The sequence below is a fragment of the Paramisgurnus dabryanus genome, chromosome 10 (genome assembly GCF_030506205.2).
Source record: "Paramisgurnus dabryanus chromosome 10, PD_genome_1.1, whole genome shotgun sequence".
Lineage (NCBI taxonomy): Eukaryota > Metazoa > Chordata > Actinopteri > Cypriniformes > Cobitidae > Paramisgurnus > Paramisgurnus dabryanus.
Genome location: NC_133346.1, coordinates 3,490,413 through 3,516,365, shown reverse-complemented (window position 1 = coordinate 3,516,365; position 25,953 = coordinate 3,490,413). Strand labels below are relative to the sequence as shown.

General features: G+C 34.7%; 2 protein-coding genes across 12 annotated transcripts in view; one reads left to right on the top strand and one right to left on the bottom strand.

Moving 5' to 3' along the window:
* Positions 1 to 1,471: 1,471 nt before the first annotated feature.
* scarb1 (scavenger receptor class B, member 1) lies at positions 1,472 to 19,363 on the top strand. 4 transcript variants are annotated; one of them, XM_065262581.2, is made up of 13 exons: positions 1,472 to 1,895; positions 2,866 to 3,026; positions 4,825 to 4,966; positions 5,053 to 5,256; positions 5,363 to 5,458; positions 7,661 to 7,776; positions 10,525 to 10,691; positions 10,807 to 10,925; positions 16,015 to 16,088; positions 16,208 to 16,259; positions 16,413 to 16,559; positions 17,533 to 17,621; positions 18,214 to 19,363. In XM_065262581.2, the coding sequence occupies exons 1-12, from the start codon at positions 1,776 to 1,778 to the stop codon at positions 17,587 to 17,589; spliced, it is 1,455 nt and encodes a 484-aa protein (XP_065118653.1). In that variant the 5' UTR covers positions 1,472 to 1,775; the 3' UTR covers positions 17,590 to 17,621; positions 18,214 to 19,363. The 4 variants fall into 4 exon arrangements, with proteins under 4 accessions (XP_065118653.1, XP_065118644.1, XP_065118663.1 ...); XM_065262572.2 differs by lacking the exon at positions 17,533 to 17,621 and adding an exon at positions 17,409 to 17,484; XM_065262563.2 differs by lacking the exon at positions 17,533 to 17,621 and having other exon boundaries at positions 1,473 to 1,895.
* A 2,763-nt stretch (positions 19,364 to 22,126) lies between these two features.
* The window catches only part of pitpnm2 (phosphatidylinositol transfer protein, membrane-associated 2), a 70,637-nt gene continuing 66,810 nt past the window's right edge, over positions 22,127 to 25,953 (bottom strand). For all 8 annotated transcript variants that reach the window (XM_065262599.2, XM_065262639.2, XM_065262623.2 and 5 more), the window contains one exon: positions 22,127 to 25,928. In XM_065262599.2, the coding sequence (XP_065118671.1) occupies positions 25,587 to 25,928 (342 nt within the window). In that variant the 3' untranslated portion in view covers positions 22,127 to 25,586. The remainder of the gene's footprint in view (positions 25,929 to 25,953) is intronic.

Genomic DNA, 25,953 nt, shown 5'->3' with positions numbered 1-25,953 from the left:
GACCATGAAAATCATCTGCTTTATATAAGCTGTCTCACATGATCATTAATGTCACACGAGGGCTTCAGGAAAACTTGGGCATGCATCAGTAATATAATGTATCATTTGAATTTGACTTGATTTTGAACTATTAAAAAGAAAACACAACTAAATAATTAAATTAAACACAACATTATTAATGAACAATATGTAAATGTTGGCTTTTAAGTGAGAAATATAAAAACAAGATGGTGATTTATAAAGAATGCAGCAATCCTGCATGGATGGTCTGTGAATAAATTTATTAATTTATCTTGCTTGGAATAAAATTAAATATACCTGCTCATTACAGCACAAGGAATATAAAAATAACCACCTTGACCTGTTATTGTATGTGTTAATGGGTTCATTTAACTTGTTAAGTTAAAGTTTTGCATACCAGACATCAAAAAAGCTCAACTGCACAACAACTCCAATCCCAGACAGTGGTTTCAGTGCTGTGCACCAGCAAATATCTTTAATAATGTGTGGTTGATCGTGTTTGTCATGCCCTTTAGGAGACCAATGTGAGCACATTTCTTATTTTGCTTTGGTGAATTGGTCTTGGTTTTAAAATTGCAATCACATGAACAGCCTGATCTTTTGATGTCTAATTTTCCATTCACCCTATTTGACATTTTATACTTTAATGGCTCTCTAGGCTGTATTATCTCATACTGGAATGACTCTAATGATACAGTTTAGGAATGTATTAAAGTAGCTGTTCTGTAAATTGTTTATTTTTATGCAGGTGAATAAAGAAATTAAGGGTGGTTCAAACCACATGACATAGCCTACTGTATGTTTCGGCCCCTCCCATGTAAAAGAAAACAAAATGCCTAGTCAGCCATTGTGTTATTTTATTAATCTATAATTTAAATTTGGCTTGTAGATCTCTCAATGCATCACAGGAGAAATCAGATGATAGGCTACTTGATGTTTCATAAAAAAGTTTTGAACAAATGTTGATTCCCCTACCCCCAAAAGATTTTAAAATCATATCCAGGTCAACTTTCATATTAACATATACAGAAAAATTATTATGATCTTTGTCTTTCTGCTGTCATGCACAAAATAATTTGATCTATTTTGTAATATATGTGCATATCATATACAGCACTAGCCTATGCAAGTTGTGCATAATGAAGTCAAATTTAGGCTACAAGTTCACATAGGGTGCATATACTATAGATTTTGGTCTAGTATTTTAGTCTTTGAAACAAATTTGACTAAAATTAGTTATTTTAGTTCACATAAACACATTGTACTTTCTGTTTTAATGATGGGGTGATTTTTTATGGATTTTAATTCTTCATATTAACATATGGACAACCAATAAGTGTCCAGATATTTCCACTCTTCATTTCGAGCAGTTTATCTACAGTTTTTCTTTCAGATTTTCCTTTCACTGCCCCATACGTAACTACATTATCCAGAATTCCCTGGTTTATGGGCGGAGCCATGAGCGCTGTGGAGCAGCCACGAGCACCGTAAACATGGCAATCCAAGAGCAAAACGATTATAAAACTCGCTCGGACTTTAACATTGCACACAGTTATACTGTAGTCAGTCATAAAGTTAAGAGAGCATTAATAACGCGATGACCAGAGTTTTATGGCTTCATTTATTAAGCTGAAAGTTTGTTCTCCTGTTGTGGAGTCTGTAGCGCTTTGACTTCAGTGGATTATAGAAAGATATTTATTGTGTAAAATATTTGCATTTATTTGTAAAAGCGATTAGTTTGAACTGAAGTAAAGATGTGTCTATCTAAATCTACTACAGCGATTGTGCTTTTAGTCCTGGGAGGTTCGGCTGTGTTGTTCGGGACTGTCCTCGTGTTTGTCGGACCTATTATCATAGATGACCAAATAGTAAAGGTAAGATACGCTACATACGCTCCAATTAACGAATTAATTAATGATTTTATTTGATCTGATATCAGAGTTTGTGCGTTTTAAGCCCTTAATTTAAACAACACTAGGTTAGTCAACCATAACATATTGTATCACATTCCACGTACATGAAACTGCAACAAAGTTACGGGTTTAAATGTTACATTGTTTAAATGTTACACTGTTTTAATGTAACACTGATTTAATGTTACACTGATTTAATGTTACACTGATTTAATGTTACACTGTTTTAATGTAACACTGATTTAATGTTACACTGATTTAATGTTACACTGATTTAATGTAACACTGATTTAATGTTACACTGATTTAATGTTACACTGTTTTAATGTTACACTGATTTAATGTTACACTGATTTAATGTTACACTGATTTAATGTTACACTGATTTAATGTTACACTGATTTAATGTAACACTGTTTTAATGTAACACTGTTTTAATGTAACACTGTTTTAATGTAACACTGATTTAATGTAACACTGATTTAATGTAACACTGATTTAATGTAACACTGATTTAATGTTACACTGATTTAATGTTACACTGATTTGTTACATTGTTTAAATCAACCTGTCAGACACGTGCTCAATTCACCACGTTACTCAATTGCCAATGAAAAATAACATTTGTTTGTTTTACTTGTCAAAATATAAAATGTTTCTTCAATATATAAGTCGATAAAAGTGTCTGCTAAATGAATAAATGTAAATGTGTCACTAACATCTCATTGTACTATTCCACAATATGGGTATGTAATGAGTTAATTAAAAACTTTAATTATTTTCTTTAAATTAATATAATTGCATATGTAAATTATGTAGCACGTTTAATATACAAGAATTAGATTTGAATTTATTTTATTTTATTTCAAGTATAGCATGAAATCATACTGTTATTGTTAACCATATTTATGTCCTTTATATATCTTTACAGAATGTACAGATTAATCCAAAGAATGATCTCTCCTACACTATGTGGAAAGACATCCCAGTTCCCTTCTTTATGTCGGTGTATTTCTTCAATGTTCTCAATCCTGATGAGATCCTGAAGGGAGAGAAGCCTATGCTGCAACAGAGGGGTCCGTACGTCTACCGGTATGAATTTGGATTTTGTCCCCCAAGATTATTTTTCTCTATGGCTTGAGGCGCTAGTTTCTGTAAATCAGTACAAATATGAAGATTTTGGTTCCAAAACGCAATAAATCCGTTTTGACTAATTTGGGTAAAATGTGTTTTATATACCAAGAAAGTGAGAAGATGAAAACCACTATTTTCTGACTTTCACATAGCACCTTTAGGTTATAAAAACATAAAAAATTCAAATCCATAATTAGATTTTCTAAGATTTATTATAAAAACTGATTCTTTTATCCGCAAAATGCAATAAATCCATGACAAGTTTAAAGCTATAAATCTATTGAATAAATGTGCATTCATCTTTGTTATATTCATTTAGTTGACTAGTGGTACACTGATTTAAAAAAAATAAACATTAATGGCATTAATAAAAACACTTTTCATACGTGTCATATTAAGAACACTGTCATTGCTGATCGCCTCGGGTCAGTGTGTTAACATGACAAAAGCTTGATGCTGATGTATGAGAACAAGAAATAGCTGGCATTTTTCCTTCACCTGAGTGCCTCTCACGTTAATTATTATAATTTTGATGGCTTACGTTTCTTCCCTGCCAAAGAAAACCACCACAGGTTTATCAATGCCATCAAAATTACTGTTTAGCTTTTTTTAGATGAGGAAAACTAGGATTTTGTGTGTATTCAAATGGCCACCATTATTGTTTTGTGATTGGTTGAGCAGATTTATTGCATTCTGCAGAGAGGAAGACTGGCGTTTGTCGCGGCTTAGAAAAAAGGGAGAAAAGGTGACAGAATAACACCGCGGATATCCAATTTTGTAGTGCTGCCTCACGATTAGTCGCGACTAATCATTTGCAGAATAAAAGTTTTTGTTTACATAATATATATGTGTGTGTACTGTGTAAAATAATAATGTATTTATAAATACACACACTAGGATTTTGTGTCAAATGAAGAATTACTTTTTAATACTCACCTGGCTGATACAATAGCCTACTGATTTTGGCGGTGACTAAATTGTTTTTAATCGCGTTTTGGAACCATCTGTTGATGTTCAGACGTGTAGGCAAACACTCCAAAGCCTTGAAATTCATGGTACAGTAAATGCTTTATGGGTTTATCTGTCAGTTGTCCAGGGAAGACCACCGAAAAGTCTAAACTTTCCTCTCTTGTGTTATTAGGAGTTTTGTTTCTTTCCTGAAGGATGTTTTGTCAATTGAGAATTTCGTTTATCTCTTACTTTCTCTGCACTAGATGGTTCGCCTCTAATCTCATAACTGTTGTGCATATATGCTGTCCACCATCTTAAAATATCTAAGTATAGCATAGTTTTGTCTCTAGATGCACACCAGTAATGTTTGTTTGTAAAAACTACCTAAATGTCCTAAAATAACTAAGGCCTAGTCCTGGATTAATCACAAACCTGTCTGGGAAACTGCCCCTAAATGTTTGGTATAAAACCAAAATTAGCACACTTAATTTACTTATTTATTTATTCTTTTTTTAAAAGATAAAATGCATTTTTTTAACATGCATTGCTTGCATCTTAGTGTGGTTACTTTTTTGGGAAATAGACACATGGAATAAGTTTCAAAACCAATCATGTGCTTGCAAACGTGTGCCATATAGCATGACATCTTGTGCTGCTTTCTCCTCAAAAGTTGTTCCTCAAAAAGCAGTGTTTTGCAAAATATGGACAATATTACTGTTTGGAGGCTACTACTAAGGTTACAAGTCAGCTCAGCTCAGACTAAATACATCCTTTATTTTATTTTTATTAATCTTATCTGTTCCAGTGAGCAACGCTGGAAAGACAACATCACATTTCACGATAACAACACTGTGACTTATCTTGAATATCGTCGGTATTTCTTTGAGGAAAGCATGTCTGTGGGGAATGAGTCCGATGTGGTCACCATCCCCAACATGCTTGTGCTGGTAATTTTCTGATGATGAGATTTATTTTTTCATGCGATGCAATTCAAAGTAAAAACTTTACACAAGCGTTTGTTTCTCCATTTTAGGGTGCGGCGGTAATGATGGAGAATACGCCGTATCCTTTTCGGGTGTTGCTCAGCACCACATTTAAAACCTTTAAAGAGGGACCTTTCCTGACTAAACCGGTGGGAGAACTCATGTGGGGCTACGACAGCAAGTTGGTGGATTTCTTGAACACAATTCTTCCCGGCATGCTGCCGACCGGCGGGAAGTTCGGCTTGTTTGCTGAGGTATTCTTTCGAAACATTTAGTTATCATCTTTTGTGATCAGTTGAGTGATTTATTAAGCAAAAGATTGACAGCTTTTAAATTTAAGTGATTTCTTTCCAAATACAGTTTAACAACTCCAACACTGGGCAGTTCACCGTCTTCACGGGCCGTGGTGACATCAGGAATGTTCATAAAGTCGATTCTTGGAACGGTCTGAAAATGGTAAGCTGAGCAATGAAAAAATAAAACACTAGCTGCATACCAAAACCTCATAACCTGACTTCTTAGCATGCATTTTAATGCTGAACACACAATCTGTGGGTAAATGACATGACATGGACATTTTTGTGTTCGGAGGCATTTAATTACTATAAAAATAACTACCTATTTAGTTAAATACATTTTCTGTTGAAAATAAATGGTGTTTAATTGGTTTATTAAATTATTAAATGTTCAAAACCGTTCCTTTAAACACATTTCACAAATATTTTGTCCAACAGCGTGTACATTTCTCTAAAATACAAAAAAATAGCCTTTTTAATGTCTTTAATCCACTTTCTGTGTCAGGTGGTACAACCAACATAAAACTAGAAAAAAATATATTTTATCGAACACATTTTAATTGTACCGAGCACCTAAGGTGACATTAGAGTAAAAAAATCTAAAGTTTAGTTTCATGTGTTCACGCCAAACCTTCATGTTCAGAAATATTTTTTAAAGTTTAATTTAGCGTGCGCACGCGATAGTTTCACGTGCGCACACGAAACTAAACTTTTTTTAAACTAAACTAATTTTTGGTCCATGTCCCCTTAGGGGCTCTGTATAATTGCATGTATAAAGTATATCTATAAATTTGATATCCCTGTCAAAAGCTCCAAAAGCATCCAAGTAAAAGTCTGTTTAAATGTAAATTCAGAGTTCAGGTGGTGCAACCAGAAAGTCAAAGGGTGCAACTGCTAAAAATGCCCTTAAGAAAAAAAAACATGAAGCTAAATAATTAATAAGTAGTGCTGGGCAAAGATTAATCTAGATTAAGTTTTTGCATAAAATATGTGTGTAATTTTTATGTATATTTTTTCACACATACATGTATACATTTCAGATTTTTTTATTAATATATTATATATAAAAAAATCTAAATAAATATATGTACACGTGTAAATGTTTCTTAAAAACATACATGAATTTGTGTGTATTTATACAAATAATTACACACAGCACACACTCATATATTATGCAAATACTTACTTTTATTTTGTATGCAATTAATTGCAATTAATCTTTGCCCAGCACTATTAATAAGCTAATAGTTTTATTTATAATAAATGCAAGGTATAATTGTTATTACACTTTATTTTATTAAATTATTGTTCTTAGATTTATATCTCTCAAATGTTAGTTTATATAAAAGTTGTTTTACACGTTCAAACTTTTTTCACGATTATCATTTTAAATGCCAATATTAAAACAACAAACAATGATCAGTATGACACAGGGAGGGCAATAAAACTTATCTGGCAAAAAGACTTGGTTGTACCACCTGACGGTTTTTTGAATGGGAATATAAAAAATGTCCTGATATGTAAAAAAATACTTTTTAAGCATTGATCCTAACTCACAATGATCAGTATGACACAGGGAGTGCAATAAAACTTATCTGGCAAAAATACTTGGTTGTACCACCTGACATTTTTTTGAATGGGAATATAAAAAATGTCCTGATATGTAAAAAAAATACTTTTTAAGCATTGATCCTAACTCATGTTTTGTCATGAGTGCGTTTACACGTCGATTATGCTTAATAAACTGATAAGGTGTCATGTAAACACTTAAAACATTGTTTTTTTTATCGACGGCATAAGCAAAAACCGATCGGCACAGGTAGTTTTTTGCTAATTACTCTGATTTGGCATTGCATGTAAACAGCTTAACCGTCTTTCTCACACTTTTGATCATGTGCACATGTCTCTACGTGTAAAAGTCTGTGCTCGATTCAAACAGTTGGCAGAGAAAGTGTGAAAATTAATGCTCATGTTACACTTACAGGTTCTGTAGACATGAGAAGAGATTTTCTGTCTGCTTTTTGAAGGACTGTTATGTACTATAGGCGGTTAAGTCACTGCCTGCGGGAAACCTGACACATTTCCAAGTTTTCTGCATAGCTGGTTTATTGATTTGCATGTAAATGCATGAAAACGGGTTTTTGTAATAAGCAGATGTTTGATAGTTATCCACTTATTCTGTGCGTGTAAACGCACGCATTGACCCACGTACTGTAAGAGAAGTAAACTATTCAAACTTGTGCCTGAGGTTACATGACTGTTGTAAAAAGCAAGACAGCTCATTAAAGTGTAGGTCTGTATGTCTTCATTAGATTAATATCAAACTCAATGCAAATCTAATACTAAAGGACTTTTATTGCAGGTAAATTACTGGAATACTGAAGAGTGTAATATGATCAATGGCACAGCAGGACAGATGTGGCCTCCATTCATGACCACAGAGACAACACTTCCTTTCTACAGCCCTGATGCATGCAGGTACAACACATACAGTAGGACGTCTAGGCTTATACAAATATTTTATTTAATTCTTTTTTTAAACATGCAAAACAATAAAGACAAATTTGCATTGGCTTATAGCCGAAAAAGTTTAAAATGAAAACGTATCTGTCGTTTCCTCACCTTCATTGCTCTCTTATGCAGAACACTTTTTCCTCGTTTGCATTTTAAAAACGTGGCCAGTCAGCACCAGCATTTTTATGATATCACAAAAGTTTAATGCCTTCCAGAAAATGTTCTTCTTTAAATATATAAACATACAATATTTCAAATGAAAGAACAGACCTTCTGCTTTCAAAATAAACACCAAAAAAAGTTTTTCTCTTTATATAACCTCTCAAATATGGGTAGGTTTCTTAAAAAAACAAATTTTGAACAAAAGCTGAGATAAATTGTGTTTTTGTGAAGGACTTTTGTTAGAGATCAGATTTAGAGCGATCCTCAAAACATACACTGAGTTTAAACCGTTTGACCTAAGGGATACTTCTGGGTTTATAAGTTTGGTGATAGCACCACCTGGTGGATAACAGCGGAAATACGGATGGCCAGAAAAACTCGTCATTGACAGGGAAGCGTTTTCTCTTAATTGACGAGTTATGTCGTCAATGGCGGGGAAAGAGTTAAATAATGCTTGAGTTCATACAATGAATGTAATGCTGAGTACACACCAAAGATTTTTTACGTCTTATAAGATTTTCAAAATTTGACCACAAAAATGAGGATAAAAAATCCTAGATTTAACCATTTTGCACCTATAGGGCCCCTTTTTAATGATCTAAGCACATTTTCTAAAGCGCACAGCGCAACGTCTAAATGGGCGTGTCCGAATCCACTTTTGCTAGTTTAACGACGGGAAAAATGGTTTGTGCGCCGAGCGCATGGTCGAAAAGGGTAGGTCCTATTTTTTTTTAATGAGTGATGAGTATTTTGGGCGTAACGTGCAATAAACCAATGACAGTCTCAGCTCTCATCCCCTTTAAAAGCCAGTTGCGTTGGCGTTATGTCTAATCCCTATTTAGATGACGAACTTTGTAAACTGAAAAACTAAGCGGAGGAAGAAGATCCCCAGTTTAAGATTAATGTTAAGTAATTGTGTTGTATTTTTCACTTGTATTGAAATTGTAATTTTTTTATTAAAACCTTTAAAACCCGTTTTCTTTTAGTAATGGAAGTAAAAAAGCAGGCTTTTAATTGCTGTAAATGTATGGCTATCCAATATCATCAAAAAATAATTTACAAGTATGTAAGATAAGGTTTGTACTCTAAAAATACTTTATTTGTAACAAACAGGAGATAAAGAATTTACAAACGGCTCTCCGCACGTTTCAGCACTTGGACAGCGTCCGTTTTTTTCAGCATTTCTTAAAAATGTTTCTCATCCCACCATATCCACAGGTACAGAGTCATCATATACAATAAATCCGTGAGGTAGCATTTAAAAAAACATTTAAAAACAGATGCATTTGTTTAAAGCAAAGCATTTATTTACTCACCAGGCTGCAGGTGAAGCAACTCTTTGCGCCTTCTATCGTCTCATAATTAGTCCTCATTTATGTCCAAGAGACTCAATAATAATCTTTTACAATCAATCCTTTAATTTTTCATATTTAAAAGCGTTTTTGTGCTGCTGCGCATTCATGTATGTGTTAAGCAAACCCGCGTGGTCGTCTTGTTTATAGACGCATATTACTAATGCGCTCTTTAAATAATAAAAAAACACATTGCGCCATTGACTTTAGACTTTAGAGCAGGTTTTTGTTGGTCAATGGCGTAGTCTATTTTAGTTGCCTCAATGTAGCAACGCGCCAACAATGCGCCTGAACACACCTCGTTTTCAGACCAGAACGCCCATGGGCGCAAAAGGGGGCGCAAATGCATTTGCTATTTAAACAACGTGGCGCTAAACGTGAAAATGATAATTGCGCAGGGTGGAAACTAGCAAAAGACACCTGGGTTGCGCATTGTGCTGCATTGCGCCGGGTGTAAGATAGAGCCCATAGTGTGTGGTGTGCCATGATGTGTGAAAGAACGCACACCACACACAAACAGATTTTCAACCAGAGTCTCGACTGTCAACACAGGAATTCTCACAAAATCTCGCGAGACTTCAGAATAAGCATGGCGGACGATATGCAAAAAAGAAATTTCAATGATAGTGTTTGGAATGATTTTCACAGACAATTCAAGGGAAAAAGAAAAGGGTTTGTGTGAAGTCATGGAGTCAAGCTCATTTTGCATCAACTTCACCTTGGGCTGCGCCATGACTGCTTCTGTCTTCCATCATCTCCCTTTCTGATTGGATATTGTTTCGTTTCACATGATAATATCAAGAGCGTCCACCCGTTTGTCCTCGGGTTTCCCACACACATCAGGTTTTCTAATCGTGAATATTAAACATATTTACGGGATCGGGGCGGCTCTGACGTTCTTCCGATCAGGTTCGGACACTCTTAACACGCCTCACACCAAGGGAAAATCTGATAAGATAATCGGGACATAGCTAAGATTGTCGGAAGGGGAGAAATCAACCCGATTATATTTTGCTATATACCCAGCATAAGTGGAACTTTTCATTTTATGAATAAAAGCATTTTTTAAAGGAAAGAAAATCAGACAGGTCAGAAACACGACGGGACAGACATCTTTTTAATATCCCAATAAGGTCTTGATGACGGTATGAAATCTCTATATTTGTCAGGCAGTGTCGTGTCATTTTTCCAAACTCAGGTCCATGGAGTTGGTCTACCAAAGACCAGGTGTGTCTCAAGGCATCCCTGTTTACCGTTATGTGGCCCCAAAGACTCTGTTCGCCAACGGTTCAGATTATCCACCCAATGAGGGCTTCTGTCCGTGCAGACAGTCGGGTCTTCTCAGCGTCAGTACCTGCAGACACAGTGAGTAACTCAACTTGCATCTGTTTATGATGTTATACAGCTGTCTACAGTTATTTCAGAGTTAAGAAGATTGATGTGATAATTTATAATGTGAATGCCACATTGTTTATTTCAGATTCTCCCGTGTTTATGTCTCATCCACACTTTTTTAATGCCGATCCTGCACTGTTGAGCACTGTCTATGGACTCAGTCCAAATGAAGACGATCACGGGCTTTTTATTGATATTCACCCGGTAAGAGAACCCAAACACCAAAAAACATCCAGATAGAACTTTATATAATGTAACAAAATATAAAGTGTAATTTCTCTCGAAAAAAAAGTAGGGCTGCAACAGCTAATCGATCAAATTGGTAATATTCGATTATGTAATTCGTTGTCAATGACGAGTTGGTCTGTGATGTCACATGCTCCTTGTTAATAAAGGTTTAATTTCTTCCTTTAATATAAGTGAGTTTGTATTGATTTAATTGTTGTTGAGTCATAAAAAGTAGTTATGAACCACAAACTAAGCATCTGTTTTCAAGTAAGAGTGAAATCCAGGTTTTTATTACTGTAACCACGCCTGTATATAACTTTCATATCATATGGATTATTTATTTTGTAAACAAATAATGTTAAATCTCATCAAGGTCTAAAGTTTAAGATTAAAAAAAATCTATGGCAAAACAATTAATCTATGACATAAAATAATTATTCTGTGACATTTAAAGATGTTTTATTAATTAAAAGCTGCAGAAACTTTATTATTTAAAGCTTAAAATATCAAAAAGATTATATTAGTAAAACTTTGTAGTATTATGTGGCTTTTGTATTTAAAAAGTACACTTCTACACCTGACAACCCTAATTTATGCCTTATTTAGCTATAAAAAGTCAAAAATAAAATTGAGTAAATATTTAAGGTCTTATCTGATTAGTTGATTAATCGAGGAAAAATATAATTGTTTGATTAAACGATTTTGAAAATAATTGTTAGTTGCAGCCCTAAAAAGAAGTAACATATGAGCATGCAAATGTCAACTTTACCATAAAAAAATTACCAAAAGTTTTTAAGCATACTGGTATCTCAGATGTCAGTTTTTGGTGGCTTAAAAAGTTTTCAAAAATATTTTACAATGATAGTTGTGTAAATGCAGCTTTCAGAATTGTAACATCAATAACGTTGTTTTTTCCTCATGAATGCGCACATGAAAATTAAAATAAATAAGCCTATTATTTGTTTTTTGAAGAGTCATCCCTTATCCATTTGTTGAGTATTATTGGTTTTTGGTTGTTAATTCACAAATTTCTACATGTATGTGGTTTCCCAAAAAGTCCCTTTTTTATCACATCCATAACACTTGTCAACATACCTGTCAACATTGGGATTTGAGAACGAGGGAAATTTCCAGAACCCTAACAATCCCCCCATTTTCATTACTATGCAAGGTAATGGATGGGTATACTGCAAAAAATGACTTTCTTTCTTCGTATTGTTGTCTTGTTTTCAGTAAAAATATCTAACAATTCTTAAATCAAGATATATTTTCTTGATAAACAAAATTACTTAAGAAAATAAGTCTAGTTTATAGACAATTTTTTTTTAATTTAAGTAAATTTGAACTGCCAACGAGGAATGAAAACTCCTTTTTTTTTACTTTTTAAAAAAAAATAAGTTTCATTTTTTTCAATTCAAGAAAAATTTATGTAAAGTTTTCATACCCCATTGGCAGATTATTTAGCTTGTGTTAATCACAAATTTACTTGGATTTTATATTTTTTGTCTGAAAACTAGACTTGTTTTTTTAGGTCATTTGCGCACGGCTCGTAATCCTCCACCCATCCCCGGAAAGCTTTTTTCTTGTTACAGTGGCGGGAGTCTTTTGAATGATATGTTACAGATATACTGCCGCCTGCTATACCGGAGGTGAATGTAGCAAAAATCAAATATGCCAATGTGGGATTTATTATAGAAAGAATAAAAATACGGGAGAAATATGGGAAAAACGGGAGGGTTGAAAATAGAAAAGATAGGCTGATATTTTTCTAATGTCTGGTCTCTATCATCATGGGTTTAGGAAAATATGAACAGATGGTTTAATAATAAATGCATTCTCTGAGAAATCATTTTACTTTTTGACTGAAAATGTCACATCAATAATGCTGTTTTATTCACTTATTCATATATCTTGGGCATAAAAAATGGTAAAATAAACATTACTTTATAACACAATTCAATTTTAAACTATTTTACATCAGGAAACGAGAACTGAATGTAAAGCAAAATTTATCTTTCAAGGTTATTGATTATCAGTCTCATTGACTTACGAAACTTTAACTTTGATTGGCCATAAAAGTCCGTCTTTATGTCCCTTATCTAAAGTAGTTGCATCAAGATCTTGATTTGTTTTTGCCTTTAAAAAAGATTTAGCAGCCGATTTCTCTCAGTCACTGTGTTCTGTATTACAGGTCAATACTTTCTTCAATTGTGACACATGACTGTAAAGTGCTGTAGGTTGTTGTTTTCTTGAAGTGAATAATTTGATAATAAAGTTACATTTATCTTTATGACGTCTGATAAGCTAATTGGAAATTGTAGTTATTGCAACTTTTATGGTGCTCTGAAACTTAATGACCGACTATAAACACCGTGAAGTTTGTCATTTTAATTGGTATAATTTGGCAGTATTGTCAAAGTTTTCATCGGTGTAAAATTCTAAGAATGGCAATAAATAACTAAAGCTTTTCTTATTAAATGTGTTTAAATGTGCAATAATTGAATATGTTTATTTTTTCTGGTCAAGTGCATAAAGACTGTAAATTGTTCATGTGGAGCATTGCGTTAACAGTGCAAAGGTCATGGGCTCGATTCCCATACACATACTGATAAATGCATGCATTGAATGTCACTCCGGATAAAACGTCAGCCAAATGCATAAATGTAAATGTATTTTGCATTGTTATCTCTTAGTTCATTTGATCACGTAAAGTCTATAATCAGGGCGCCTTTGGCCGCACATACAGTGTGATAAGACACATTTAACTTAATGGGCTTGTTATAATTGGAGATATGAATGCACCCTTATTTAAGTTCAGCTCTTGACGCTATAGATAACATTATTAACAAATATGATATGTAGTTCGAGGCAATTTTCTCACCTCTGTGATCTTGCTTGAGGTAAAATACATCCGAGGCAAATTCACAGCTTGATATTCAACTCGCTTCAGAATCCGTCGTAGTTGCAGTTTTGGGTCCGTGACTAAGATGCCTTAACAAAAGCTATTTAATTACTTCTGTGTCTTTACAAGTAGAGATGTTTTTCCTGCTTTATTTTGCCCAACTAAGGGTGTGTTTCCCAAACGCAATGGTTGCAAGTTCTGTCATGAGTAATGGAGTTCAATGGGAAAAACAACCATAGTTGGCTAACAATGCTTTTGGGAAAAATATCCCAGGTTTATACTGATGCTGAATTTGTTTGTTAATTCTTTTTGACTGATTTGAAAGCATTTGGTTGCTAATTCTTGAAATTGTATTGTGTAGTAATATATTTAACACTGAATTTCACAGATTTTATTTCAAAAACAAGTTCAGAAATGCAAAATTATGAGATCTTTTATTGTTTTGGTTTATATATATTTATTATTTTGGGCAGTTGGCTTACACTCTTAAAAATAAGTTTTTTAAAATGTTCTTCAAATGTATAAGGTTATGATAGGACGATATTTGGTTGAAATAACTGGAATCTGGTGGTGCAAAAAATCTATTTATTAAGAAAATCACCTTTAAAGTTATACAAATAAATTCCCTAACAACACATATTTCTAATAATAAATACCTTTTTGAGATTTTTTAATATATCTTCATAGATTATGATCCTTCTGAATCTATAATTTTGACCCATGCAATGTATTGTTGGCTATTGCTAAAAAAAATACCAGTGCAACTTATGACTTTTGGTTTTGTGGTCCAGGGTCACATACACTTCCAGATTAACTTTGATTTAAAAAATAATTTAATCTGAAGGTGTATGGTTCAATCCTTAAAATTAATTTTGTAGACAAAAATATACCTGTGCCAAACTGATTCATTTCTGATTTCTGTTATACTAAATTGTTATTTAATAAAAAAAATTTAAATAGATGACTTGCACTGAATATTTAGGGATAAACAGCTATATATATATATATATATATATATATATATATATATATATATATATATATATATATATATATATATATATATATATATATATATATAAAATATTTTAAATATGTATATATATAGAGAGGCATCAGAGTGGCACGCGTGGGATTATGGGAATTGTAGTTCCCGCGTCCCTCCACTCGCTGCACTTGGCTGGAAAAAAACTACATGTGTTGCCCGGAAGACCTAATATTTTACCGAATCACGTGACCACGGTTGTACCGAAATTTTTTATACCGCAATACCACGAAATTTATAATACCGTAACATCCCTAATATATATATATATATATATAAGAACAAGTGCGTGTTTCAGCAATTTAATTATCTATATACACACCACCGGTCAAAGGTTTTAAATCAACTTTAGGTACTTTTAGTACTTAAGGTAATATTTTTTATAAATGCGTATAAGACATTTTAGGCCTATATTTCAGGGCCTGTAAATACTCGACACTTTTTTGTTTTTAATATTTTTTTTGTCTTCACTAGTTAATTTAAAATAGTCATGTCGTGTTACAAAGAAATTTGGGTTAATGTTGTCAGTAAATATTTAAAAAATTTGCATTTGAGGTATTAAGCTGTTAGCACTGGTTTTGTATTTTTAAGTTCTTTTAATTTTCCAATAACTATGTGGTTTATATTTGTATTTTTAGGTTGTGGCTTTAGCATGTTCTTCTCTGTTACTTGCAAGCTTTGGCTTTAGATTGAGTATATTGAATTAAGTGAATCAAGAATTAATCTTTTATGTAAATATTTGTCTTCAGTAATAAGACTATCTCAAACAGATTATACGCTACACATGTTTTATGTAGATAACAGAGTAAAGTTCAATGTATTTCTGAGCTTTGTGGTGGTATTGTTTCTATATTTTGACCTATATTTTCAGAATTGGTTATGGATACTAGAATATTTACAAAGTACAGATGCTCTATTTACAAATTTTTATTATTGTGCAGTGAAATTGCACCTCTCTTTATATAAAAGTAAACCAAAATTCAAAGTTTTCAAATCACAATTTTTTTTATTCTCTTCCTCTTTAAAATGATCTGAACCTCTTACTGAACCTTTATATTAAAAGACCTCTCATGTGTTTTGTAGTAAACGACCTTCACTGAAATATGTTTGTATTGCAGGAGACTGGAGTGCCCATGAACGTGTCCATCCGGTTACAGCTGAATCTGTTGATAAAGAGCGTGCCGGGCATCTCGTAAGTACAGTACAGATATCACAGCGCTCGGTGTTTGCACAAAACCAACCTGAGGTCCAAATGTTTGTTTTATGATTACAGATCTGTACTCTGTCCCATTTGGTTTTACTGTGTTTCAGAGAAACGGGGGATATAGAGGAGGTGGTGATGCCCATGATTTGGTTTGGAGAGGTGATCTTGAATAACAAGTCCTGTGAAAGTCATACATATAGAAAAGTCTTGAAATAAAAGTTTTATAAACATAGATTGTACCAGATCACAAATTATTGATTATTACAAAGTGTTACCAAGTTATAAATTTTTTTAATTGTCCCTCTTTCTCAGAGCGGGTACATTGATGGTCCCGTCCTCAACACGTTTCGTACCAATCTAGTTGTGCTGCCCATGGTAATGGAGTACATGCAGTATATCTTCATTGCTCTCGGACTCGCTCTTATTCTGGCAGCCGCAGTGTTATTCTTCATAGATAAGGTATCACAGCTTGTTTAAATAATGCTTTTGTGTGAGAATAATGCTAAAGGATGTGGGTTTGTAACATTAATGTGATGTTGAACGGTTGTTTAATCCTGGTAAGTACCCAAAAGCACTTTTAATATCTCTTCATCACCCTTCTGCATGAACTGCGCGACCTAAAATTATGGTCCACCCACTTTGGGGGTTCAACACGGGAAAACATTTACATGGTTTGTTTTACAGAGACCCAAAGATGAGAGGAAACTTTCACAGATACAGGCGGTCAGCGACAAAAATTGTTTTTATATCTATGACCTGGTTTCACAGACAAGGCTTAAAATTAAATTAAGGTGTTACAAAAACATGCCTTACAAAAGACGATACTGTGTTTCTTGAGACAAATCAATGGGATCTGGTATATTTTAAGATATGTTTTTTTTTTCAGTTCAGACCACTCAAATGTGTTTTAATCTAGGACGAGCCTTAAGCCTTGTCTGTGAAACATGACAATGAGACGTGATCAAATGATGATTTTTCTTTTACCCTAAATCTTCAAAAAGTAAAAGTACTAAGGAATCAAGTACTTTTTGATTCCTTAGATGTCAAAGGAAACAAAGAATGATTTACATGAAAAGAATCAGACGGTTTGTAACAATCTCTGACAAACCATATGAATCCGCTTTTATCCTGAGAATATGTAAAGTAGCACAAAGCATGTGATTAACCGTCGCACGAGCATGCCTTCCTCCCCATTTCAGTCTCCTACACACCTCATGCATGCATGTTCACAAAAATCAACCTGCAGAAGACCACTCGCTCCGAATCACTTCCCACCTGATGTTCAATGAGGTCTGGTTATTCTTTTAGGAAAACGTAAAAGATACAAAACACGACCCGAGTACCAATGAGACCCAGGCTGAAAAATATTGGGTGAAGGATGCAGGTGGGTTTGTAGCCTGAACGCACCTCATTTCAAACTCTTCCTCTGCAGGTGTATGGAGTGCACAAACAAACACTCTTGACTTCATCATCACATCTTCTGCACTGATCTGTCCTTCATAATGCATCAGAACGTGTACAGTATGTATTTCTCTAACCGAGGCCATCCCGAGCATGCATGTAGCATTTTGCAATAGAGAAATCTTTTTTTCAGGCTGTTGATGCTGACCAACACACTGTTGTATTGTTTTGCTTTTATCCAAAGATGGCAACATGATGGTTAATATCTGCTTAAAATTGTTTTGTAAAGAGACAAACACTAAAAGATTTTGTTCAAAACACTTTACAAGAAGGTTGCATTTGTTAAAATTAGTAAATGCATTGAACTAACAATGAGCAATATAGTTTCTCAGTATTTATTAAGATCATTGTTTATTGTGCATTAATGTTACAATTTTTAATATTAGAAATGTTTGAGTTAATGCTAAAAATGAACATAAAATGAAGTAAATAAATGTTGTTAAAGTATTGCTCATTGCTAGTTCATGTTAGCGAACTTATTAACTAATACAAGCTTATTGTAATGTGGTACACAATTTATGCATATTATTGCAAAGTTTACAGCAATATTATTTGACTTGCACTTTTTTTCAAATGCATTATATGTCAAAAATGATAACTTTATTTGTTTTTCTTTCGGTTGTACTTACATGGGTCTTGTCTTCATTTGTAGATAAAAAGTAAGAAGATGTGCGTCCAGTCCTGCACAGATGTGGATTCAGACAGCGAGAAGTCTCCTTTATTACAGAACGCAGAAACATAAGGCAGCCGTCTACATTTATAATAAACCCACTGCCTTCCAATCCCCTGGGCAATTCATGTTTATTTTATTAAGTGTCAGGGTTGATGGGAAATGGACACAAACCTGTAAAGACTTCTGTAGCTGCCACAATAAATGGGGATTTGAACTCTTATACGGGATGTTTGTACTGTGGTATGGTGCTTGATGTCAGATTATTGTTTTTATGTGTTTTTATTTTATCTACTTGAAATGAAATACTTTATACTCATACCAGACATGGTTTGAAATGGTGCGTTTATAGAAAACATTTATAAAGAAAAGCACTCCAGTGAAACGAGTCAAAAACCAGGACATTAGAGACAAATTTAACCTTGATCCTGAAAATAAGGAAGTGAAAATAACGTGTCATAAAATCCTTAGAATGCAGAAAAAATGCTGACTTGATGGACATTTCTCAATGTGTGATAACATCCGCCATATCTCTGTCCAATGTGTTAAAATTCTGTTTGTGAAGACAATCGGGTGTAATGCGTGTGTGCAGTATACTTGAATATTTGTGCCACGTTAATGTTTAAGAAATGACATATTTAAGTGTTAAAGTGTATTCATATGAGCTTCACTGTTAAAGGGATAGTTCACCCAAAAATGAAAATTATGTCATTTTCTTATTCTCATTAAGAATAAGAATTTCTCGTTTTCTGATAATCACAAAAGATGATATTTTGATACATATAAATGATAGCAAGCACACATTTTTTTATATCACAATAATTCCATAATATTTGTTTTCTTACTTTGGAAGTCAATGGTTACAATCAGCTTTGTGCTTTTTTGTGTTTATCAAAACAGAAGTAAATGATAAAATAATTTTACAGTTTTTGGGTGAACTATACCTTTAAGCCAATCAAAGCCAAATTTAATTTAAGCAACCTTGGTTCTCATGTAAGTTTATGAACTAATATAAAACATAAGTTCATTGCTGAATATTTTGGGTGTATATATAAAACGAGTTCTCTATTGTCATTCTCTATAACTTTCTGTTCAACTGCAGATACAATAAACTCCACGTTTTTGTTCATAATCCCTTGATTTTTCATTGTATGATGCATGACTGTGACATTTCATACCTCAGTTGCTGTTATGCTTTTGAATGTTTGTCATTTTTATTTTTAAAAGTATTAATACAGATGGCTTAATTACCGATAGTACAGAATACATGCTACAATGTTGTATATAAGGTTTTGCCTTTGAAATATATCATTTAATATTAATTTGCAGTATTTTTAGATGTTTTTATGATGCATCCTCATGTTGTTATAAACCTCTTTAAATTTTTGTTTTCTGATGAACACAAAAGAATATATTTTGATAAATGATGGTAAGCAGACAGCTGATGGTAACCATTGACTTCCATAGTAGGAAAATAATATGATGTAAGTATTGTGATGAATTATGAAGAAGATATTTCAATAAATGATGATAACCGCACAGTTGACGGTATCCGTTGTATTTGTTTTCCTACTATAGAAGTCAATGGTTATCATCAGATGTGTGCTTACCATCATTTATCAAAATATATTTTTTGTGTTCAATACTCATCTTTCATTCAGCTTTCTGAAATACCCCCTGTTAAAACCAGACAACTAACTTGTTTAAAGCTGTTTTCCAGTAGGGAATGTTCATCCCCTATACTAAAGTTATCATCATTGTGATATGTCTTTGAATAATCTCTTATTATTATCACACAGGTCCACGTGCTCATCTCCACTGAAGCCTTTGCAGAGAAATGAAACAGTGACTGCATGTTTGATCTGCAGTCGCCACCTGGTGGTGATAAAAATGGATAGCATTAACAGAAAGTTTGTCTTCAAGTGAAGCAAGTTTGAGAGATTTCTACATAAAATCGATAATGTAAACAATATAATCTTGATATCTTTAATAAGTTAAAATTTTTTAATACAGTTTTAACCTTTTCTACCGATTTTCAAACGGTTTGGTTTGTTATGAACATCAAAGATGTACCCATGACACTGCATACTTGTACAAAAAAAATTATGAAACATGTTAAAGCATCCAGAATTATAGCCACATTAATAATGTTTGTAAGAAACCAAACCATTTGAGAATCGGTAGAAAATTGAGCAAGTTATGGTCATTTAAAAGTACATGCACCATTAAAACTCAATGCTACGAGTGAGCGAACACACTGTGGTAAGATGGTCGCCAGGTAATGATCGCCCCCTGGTGGCTGGATGCAGTACAAGTCGTAAACCCCGCCCTCTCCATGCAAACAAACGAGAATCCGATCAAAATTAAAAAATAATATTATACTTCCAATAAAAGGTTCAGAAAGATCCTTGTTATCCCGTTGATATATGTTCAGTTTTTCATTTTTGTGATAATTTTCATTTTAGCTAGTAATTTGATGCTATAGAAACGCCCTTGAACCATGCCCCTTGAATGTCAATCATTTGTATAGTCACAGCGTGTACAAATAACAAGGTGATATGAGACACAGCGATCTTTTAACAGTATACATACTGGGAACTATATTCTCAGAAGACGAAGCACTGCTACATGGGCGGAGTGATTTGCACAACTCTGACCGAACTCTCTGCTCCTCACCAGGGGGCTTCTCGGGTGCTGCGAGCAAATCACTCCGTTCAAGTAGCAGTGCTTCATCTTCTGAGAAAATAGTTCCCAGTATGTATACTGTTAAAAGATGGCTGTGTCTCATATCACCTTGTTATTTGTACACGCTGTGACTATACAAATCACAACACATAAATAGGAAAATGTTCACCTTATTTTATCACTTATTGGGAGCAGTTTGCTAGCTGGAGCCATTCACTTTTAGTCATTGTGCTAAGCTAAGCTAGCGGGGGCTGCGTCAGACAGAGTTACAACACGCACAAAGATGAGAAAGGTATGTATAGACTTATCTAACTCTGGGGGATACGGTGAATAAGCTAAATTCCCAAAATCTGGGCGTGTTCCGTTCAATAACGACTTTATGCTCGTTCAATAACGACTTTATGCTCGTTCAATAACGACTTTATGCTCGTTCAATAACGACTTTATGCTCGTTCAATAACGACTTTATGCTCGTTCAATAACGACTTTATGCTCGTTCAATAACGACTTTATGCTCGTTCAATAACGACTTTATGCTCGTTCAATAACGACTTTATGCTCGTTCAATAACGACTTTATGCTCGTTCAATAACGACTTTATGCTCGTTCAATAACGACTTTATGCTCGTTCAATAACGACTTTATGCTCGTTCAATAACGACTTTATGCTCGTTCAATAACGACTTTATGCTCGTCCAATAACGACTTTATGCTCGTCCAATAACGACTTTATGCTCGTCCAATAACGACTTTATGCTCGTCCAATAACGACTTTATGCTCGTCCAATAACGACTTTATGCTCGTCCAATAACGACTTCATGCTCGTCCAATAACGACTTTATGCGACTTTCTCAAAATAATATTTATTCTGACTTTTTCTCATTAAATAATTACTTTATTCTCACATTTTAATGACTTTAATCTCGAGATTATTTTATTATTTTTATTTTAGCTTGGCCCTAATCCTCCTTCACACACTTTACAATCAAATATGTGTTTTAATTTAAAAAAAGTTAAAGTTGTAATTTCATTGAAACATTAAGAATAAATTGCTGTGCGTATGCAAGTGTTGTAAATTAGCCGTAAAGTACACACTTATTAGTGGATGTGTGTGGTTTAGAGAAATAGTGCTAGTGAAAAGAATCCTAAAAGCAAAAGAAATACCCATTGTATGAGGCGTATATGCAATGAAAAGACAGAAGACGTGCACAGTTGTCTAACTGCATTTAATCCACATTACATACAGCTATACATATGAGAGCACTGAACCACCGGCCGGGTAAGAAAACTGTAAAGGAGTGAGTTCAGATCAGCACTGAGACAAGAGGAGTGTGTACGCATATATCAACATGAGTCAAAAGGTGTCAGGAATGTGTTTGTTACACTTTTATACATTTTACACAATAATCTGAAAGTTTTGGCAACAAATTAAGGAAATTGAATATTACAACTATCATAAATATCATCCAGTCTTAATGTGTTGTCTTTGAAAAACCGGTAAATGCTGTGTCTACTTACAGTATTGGTGAACATTTTTGTAGATTTAATTCTAAAGAGTATTTCTAAATATCTCGGCATCAGGTGCTCGTATTTCAAAATATTATTTGGGATTTCCAAGTTTATCACTTTCAAAGATAAATATTTGGTAGTAACTTGATATGATGGTATGTATGAGCGTATTTGCAGCTATAAATCGGAGGTATGTACTGTATAGTGGCCCGTTGCTGAATAATACAGTAAAGTGTAGGAAAGATACTCCGTGACATGCAAAGTACAAAAGTGGCTATAATCTGGTTTATCTGAGGTTATAATACTCATACATCAGCCCACAACTGAGGCCACAATGAATATTTGCATGTGCAGAATTGTGGCACAAACCATCCATCATCAAATAAAATCAAGATTCAAATAAAATTCATAGTGGTTGATGAACTTGACCAGCATTGGTAAAAAAAAACAAAAAAAAAAACTGATAAATAAAACAGCCCGTAGGTCAGTCATGATATTTGGAATACAACATAACGTTGCGATTTACGAACTGGGAATTTATTTAAAATAGTTAACATTTAAATCTTTATCCTAAGAAACAAAAAAAGTTTGTCTTATCATAAACCTTAATCGAAGATACTGATTTGTCTCGCCTTAATCTTTCCTGATGTCCAGCACTGACTAGACGCAATAAAACATATTACCATTACTTACAAAGACTAGTTGCACCAGCCCGATTGTAAGTTCGTAAAAACAAAACTTTTTCTTTTCATATGGCCAGGACAGGAGTCGTAGAGCACCGATTAAAACTCAGCAGTTTGGAGTAAATTTTAAGGCTGCATAACGATTAATCGCGACTAATCGTTTGCAGAATAAAAGTTTTTGCATACATTTTATATATATGTGTGTGTGTGTGTGTACTGTGTATTATAATTATGCATATATAATTGCAAGTATATATTTAAGAAATTTTACATGTGTATATACATTTTTATATTTATATATAATTTATATCATATATAAATATAATTACTTAAATGATAAATAAATATATTCTTTCTTAAAATTATACAAGTATGCGTGTGTATTTATACCTACATAATTATTATACACAGTACAAACACACATATATATATAAAATGTAAGCAAAAACTTTTATTCTGTAAACGATTAATCGTGATTAATCGTTATGCATCCCTAATTGATTAATTTAACCACATGTATAAACTCATTCACATTAAGTGGAAATGATGACCCCGTTGTGTCCAGAGTATAAGCTCTCCAGAACATCTGTACAGTAAGAAATCGAGCAATTGTTTGCGGATGTATACTTGTGTGCGCTCCGTGTCCGTTTGTTCGCTGTGTATCGTGTTTGTGTGCTGAACAGATCTGATTGTCCGTGCGGTACGGTGGCGTTCTCGATAGGATTTTGCTACAGAAACACTGTCAACGATTATGCACAAGGACGCACGGCATTGGTCCTTAAAATAAGCATTTCAGAATTGTTGAAGAAAATAAAGCAACACAAGAAATACAGTCAAACCTGAAATATATCTAGAATCGTATGAAGCTACAGAAATAAATTAATTCTGACCGTAACATACAGTATCCTATGTAGTGAAATTTACATCTTTTACAGTATCTACACGATTTTAAGTCAAGCTGGGTTCGAAAACCATCCCAGGCTTCGACACCTCCCGGTTCGATACAATCGAATGTACAGCTGGATTAGAAATCGCAGCGTCCGCACATGCAGCATGGCTATTCCAGTGATAGCGCAACAGGAAATATAAACAAACAAACCGATTCACGACTCCACCCGACTGAAGCGACTTCGTCATGCTGTCCGATCTAAAATCGTCAAAGAGCACAATTTCTATATACCTCAAATCACTTACATATGAACATATGGACAATATCATAGATTACTGAACTTTAAAGAACTTAAGTTGATCTAAAATGATCTAAAATCTTAAAAACATTATACATGTGCCATCGAAATACAGCATATGTACACAGTCCTCTCCAAAGCTCGGGAAACGTTGCTACAACACATGGAAAACCGCGGCTGGGTTCTGCCTGGTTTTGGCACATTTCTTGCGTTTTTTGTTAATGCCTATATGATCGTGCGTTTGCACAAATGATGAGGGTTCATGTACTACACAAAAACATCATGTAGGAACACGAGATGGAGGAAAAGACGTTCACTATTCCACGAGTGCAAAATAACAATGAGGTTAGGCAGTTGCAGGACTACAGCTTTAGAACGAATTCGTTTTGGCCGTCGACGGTATCGGTATCGCTCACCCAGAAATAAAACGGTTGAGAATGCTAAAAAACGGTCTTCATCCTTCCAAACTAATCTTGCCCGGTTTTGTGAAAAATTTGCACAGCCCGTGTTCAGGTGGAATTGCGAGATTTTCTCCAGGAACGACGAAGCAGCGGAAACGTTGTGGCATGAAATTGCACGTGTGCTTACGATTCGGTATTTGGTGGCTCAGAAGTTCAAATAAAACAGAAAAAAGACACGGTTACCCAGCAGCCACTGCCGAGAGCATCAAGAGCAAAACTGCCCTCTACTGGCATCTCGGAGGTATTGCGCACGAATGGCCTCGTAAAGGGATAGTTGCTCCTGCGAGTTTTCGCTTTCTCCGTTCGTGCTCTAAATAACGTACGGCCTCCGATGACCTGCATGTGATAGGGTTGGAACCTTATTGCCGAAGGCTGCTGGGATTCGGGAGAACGTCAGGGATGTGAAATGACCTCTGGGTCTGACCAACTCCTCAAGGTCATGGCTGCCCTGAGCAGGTAAGAGGAGGCACATATTTACACTTGTGGACACCGGGGGAGAATTTGGTAAAGTTCCAGGATGACAGAGAGGGGGAGGAGTCCATACCCACCCAACGATCCGCATTTCTGTCCGAACAGTACATTCAATCGAGTCAGAGGTGAAGGCCGGGACCCAGAGCGAGGCTTAAGGCGCTAACTGTTGTTGGCTGCTGGACGCAAAAATAAAAACTGAACTTCATTTTCTTAAATGGCTCTCATGCAACAATAGTAAAGCAGCGAGGTTTGGTTAGAGTTCGTCGTAATACTGCCAGATGTCGTAGGGTCCATCTCCTAATCTGCGGGCCGTGCTTCAGTCTTTGTGCCTTACGTAGAGCCTCCCCAAAATGTAGACCTATTTTGGGCTCAGAGCTCCGCCCTCCAGTTTGTTGGTTCGGCCCCAGCAGCCGGCCGCGATGCTCATGCTCCTCTGAGCGCGTTCCGCCCGGTCTCGGTCGCAATCCGATTGGCTCTGGGCGCGTTCGGGACGGCCCACATGCACAACCGGCGTGGAGGAGGTGGGTTGAGAGGAGATGGTGCGCAGCAGGTGATTGCGCTTGCGCAGGAAATCGCTGCTGCCGCCCAACCCAAAGCTACCTTTCCGTAAAACCATGCGAGTGCTGCCGGTCTTGGCGGGTCTCGACCTCTGATTGTACTCCAGCTGGGACAGGTGAGATGCGTAGCCATCGGTGATGAACTGAGAGATGAGAGAGACACGTCAG

Bases quoted from the DNA above. Each gene is read 5' to 3' on its own strand.
- scarb1 (XM_065262563.2), top strand. From the start codon at position 1,776: ATGTGTCTATCTAAATCTACTACAGCGATTGTGCTTTTAGTCCTGGGA. The intron at 4,967-5,052 runs GTAATTTTCTGA...TCTCCATTTTAG, and splicing joins TCCCCAACATGCTTGTGCTG to GGTGCGGCGGTAATGATGGA. The intron at 10,926-16,014 runs GTAAGAGAACCC...TTTGTATTGCAG, and splicing joins TTTTTATTGATATTCACCCG to GAGACTGGAGTGCCCATGAA.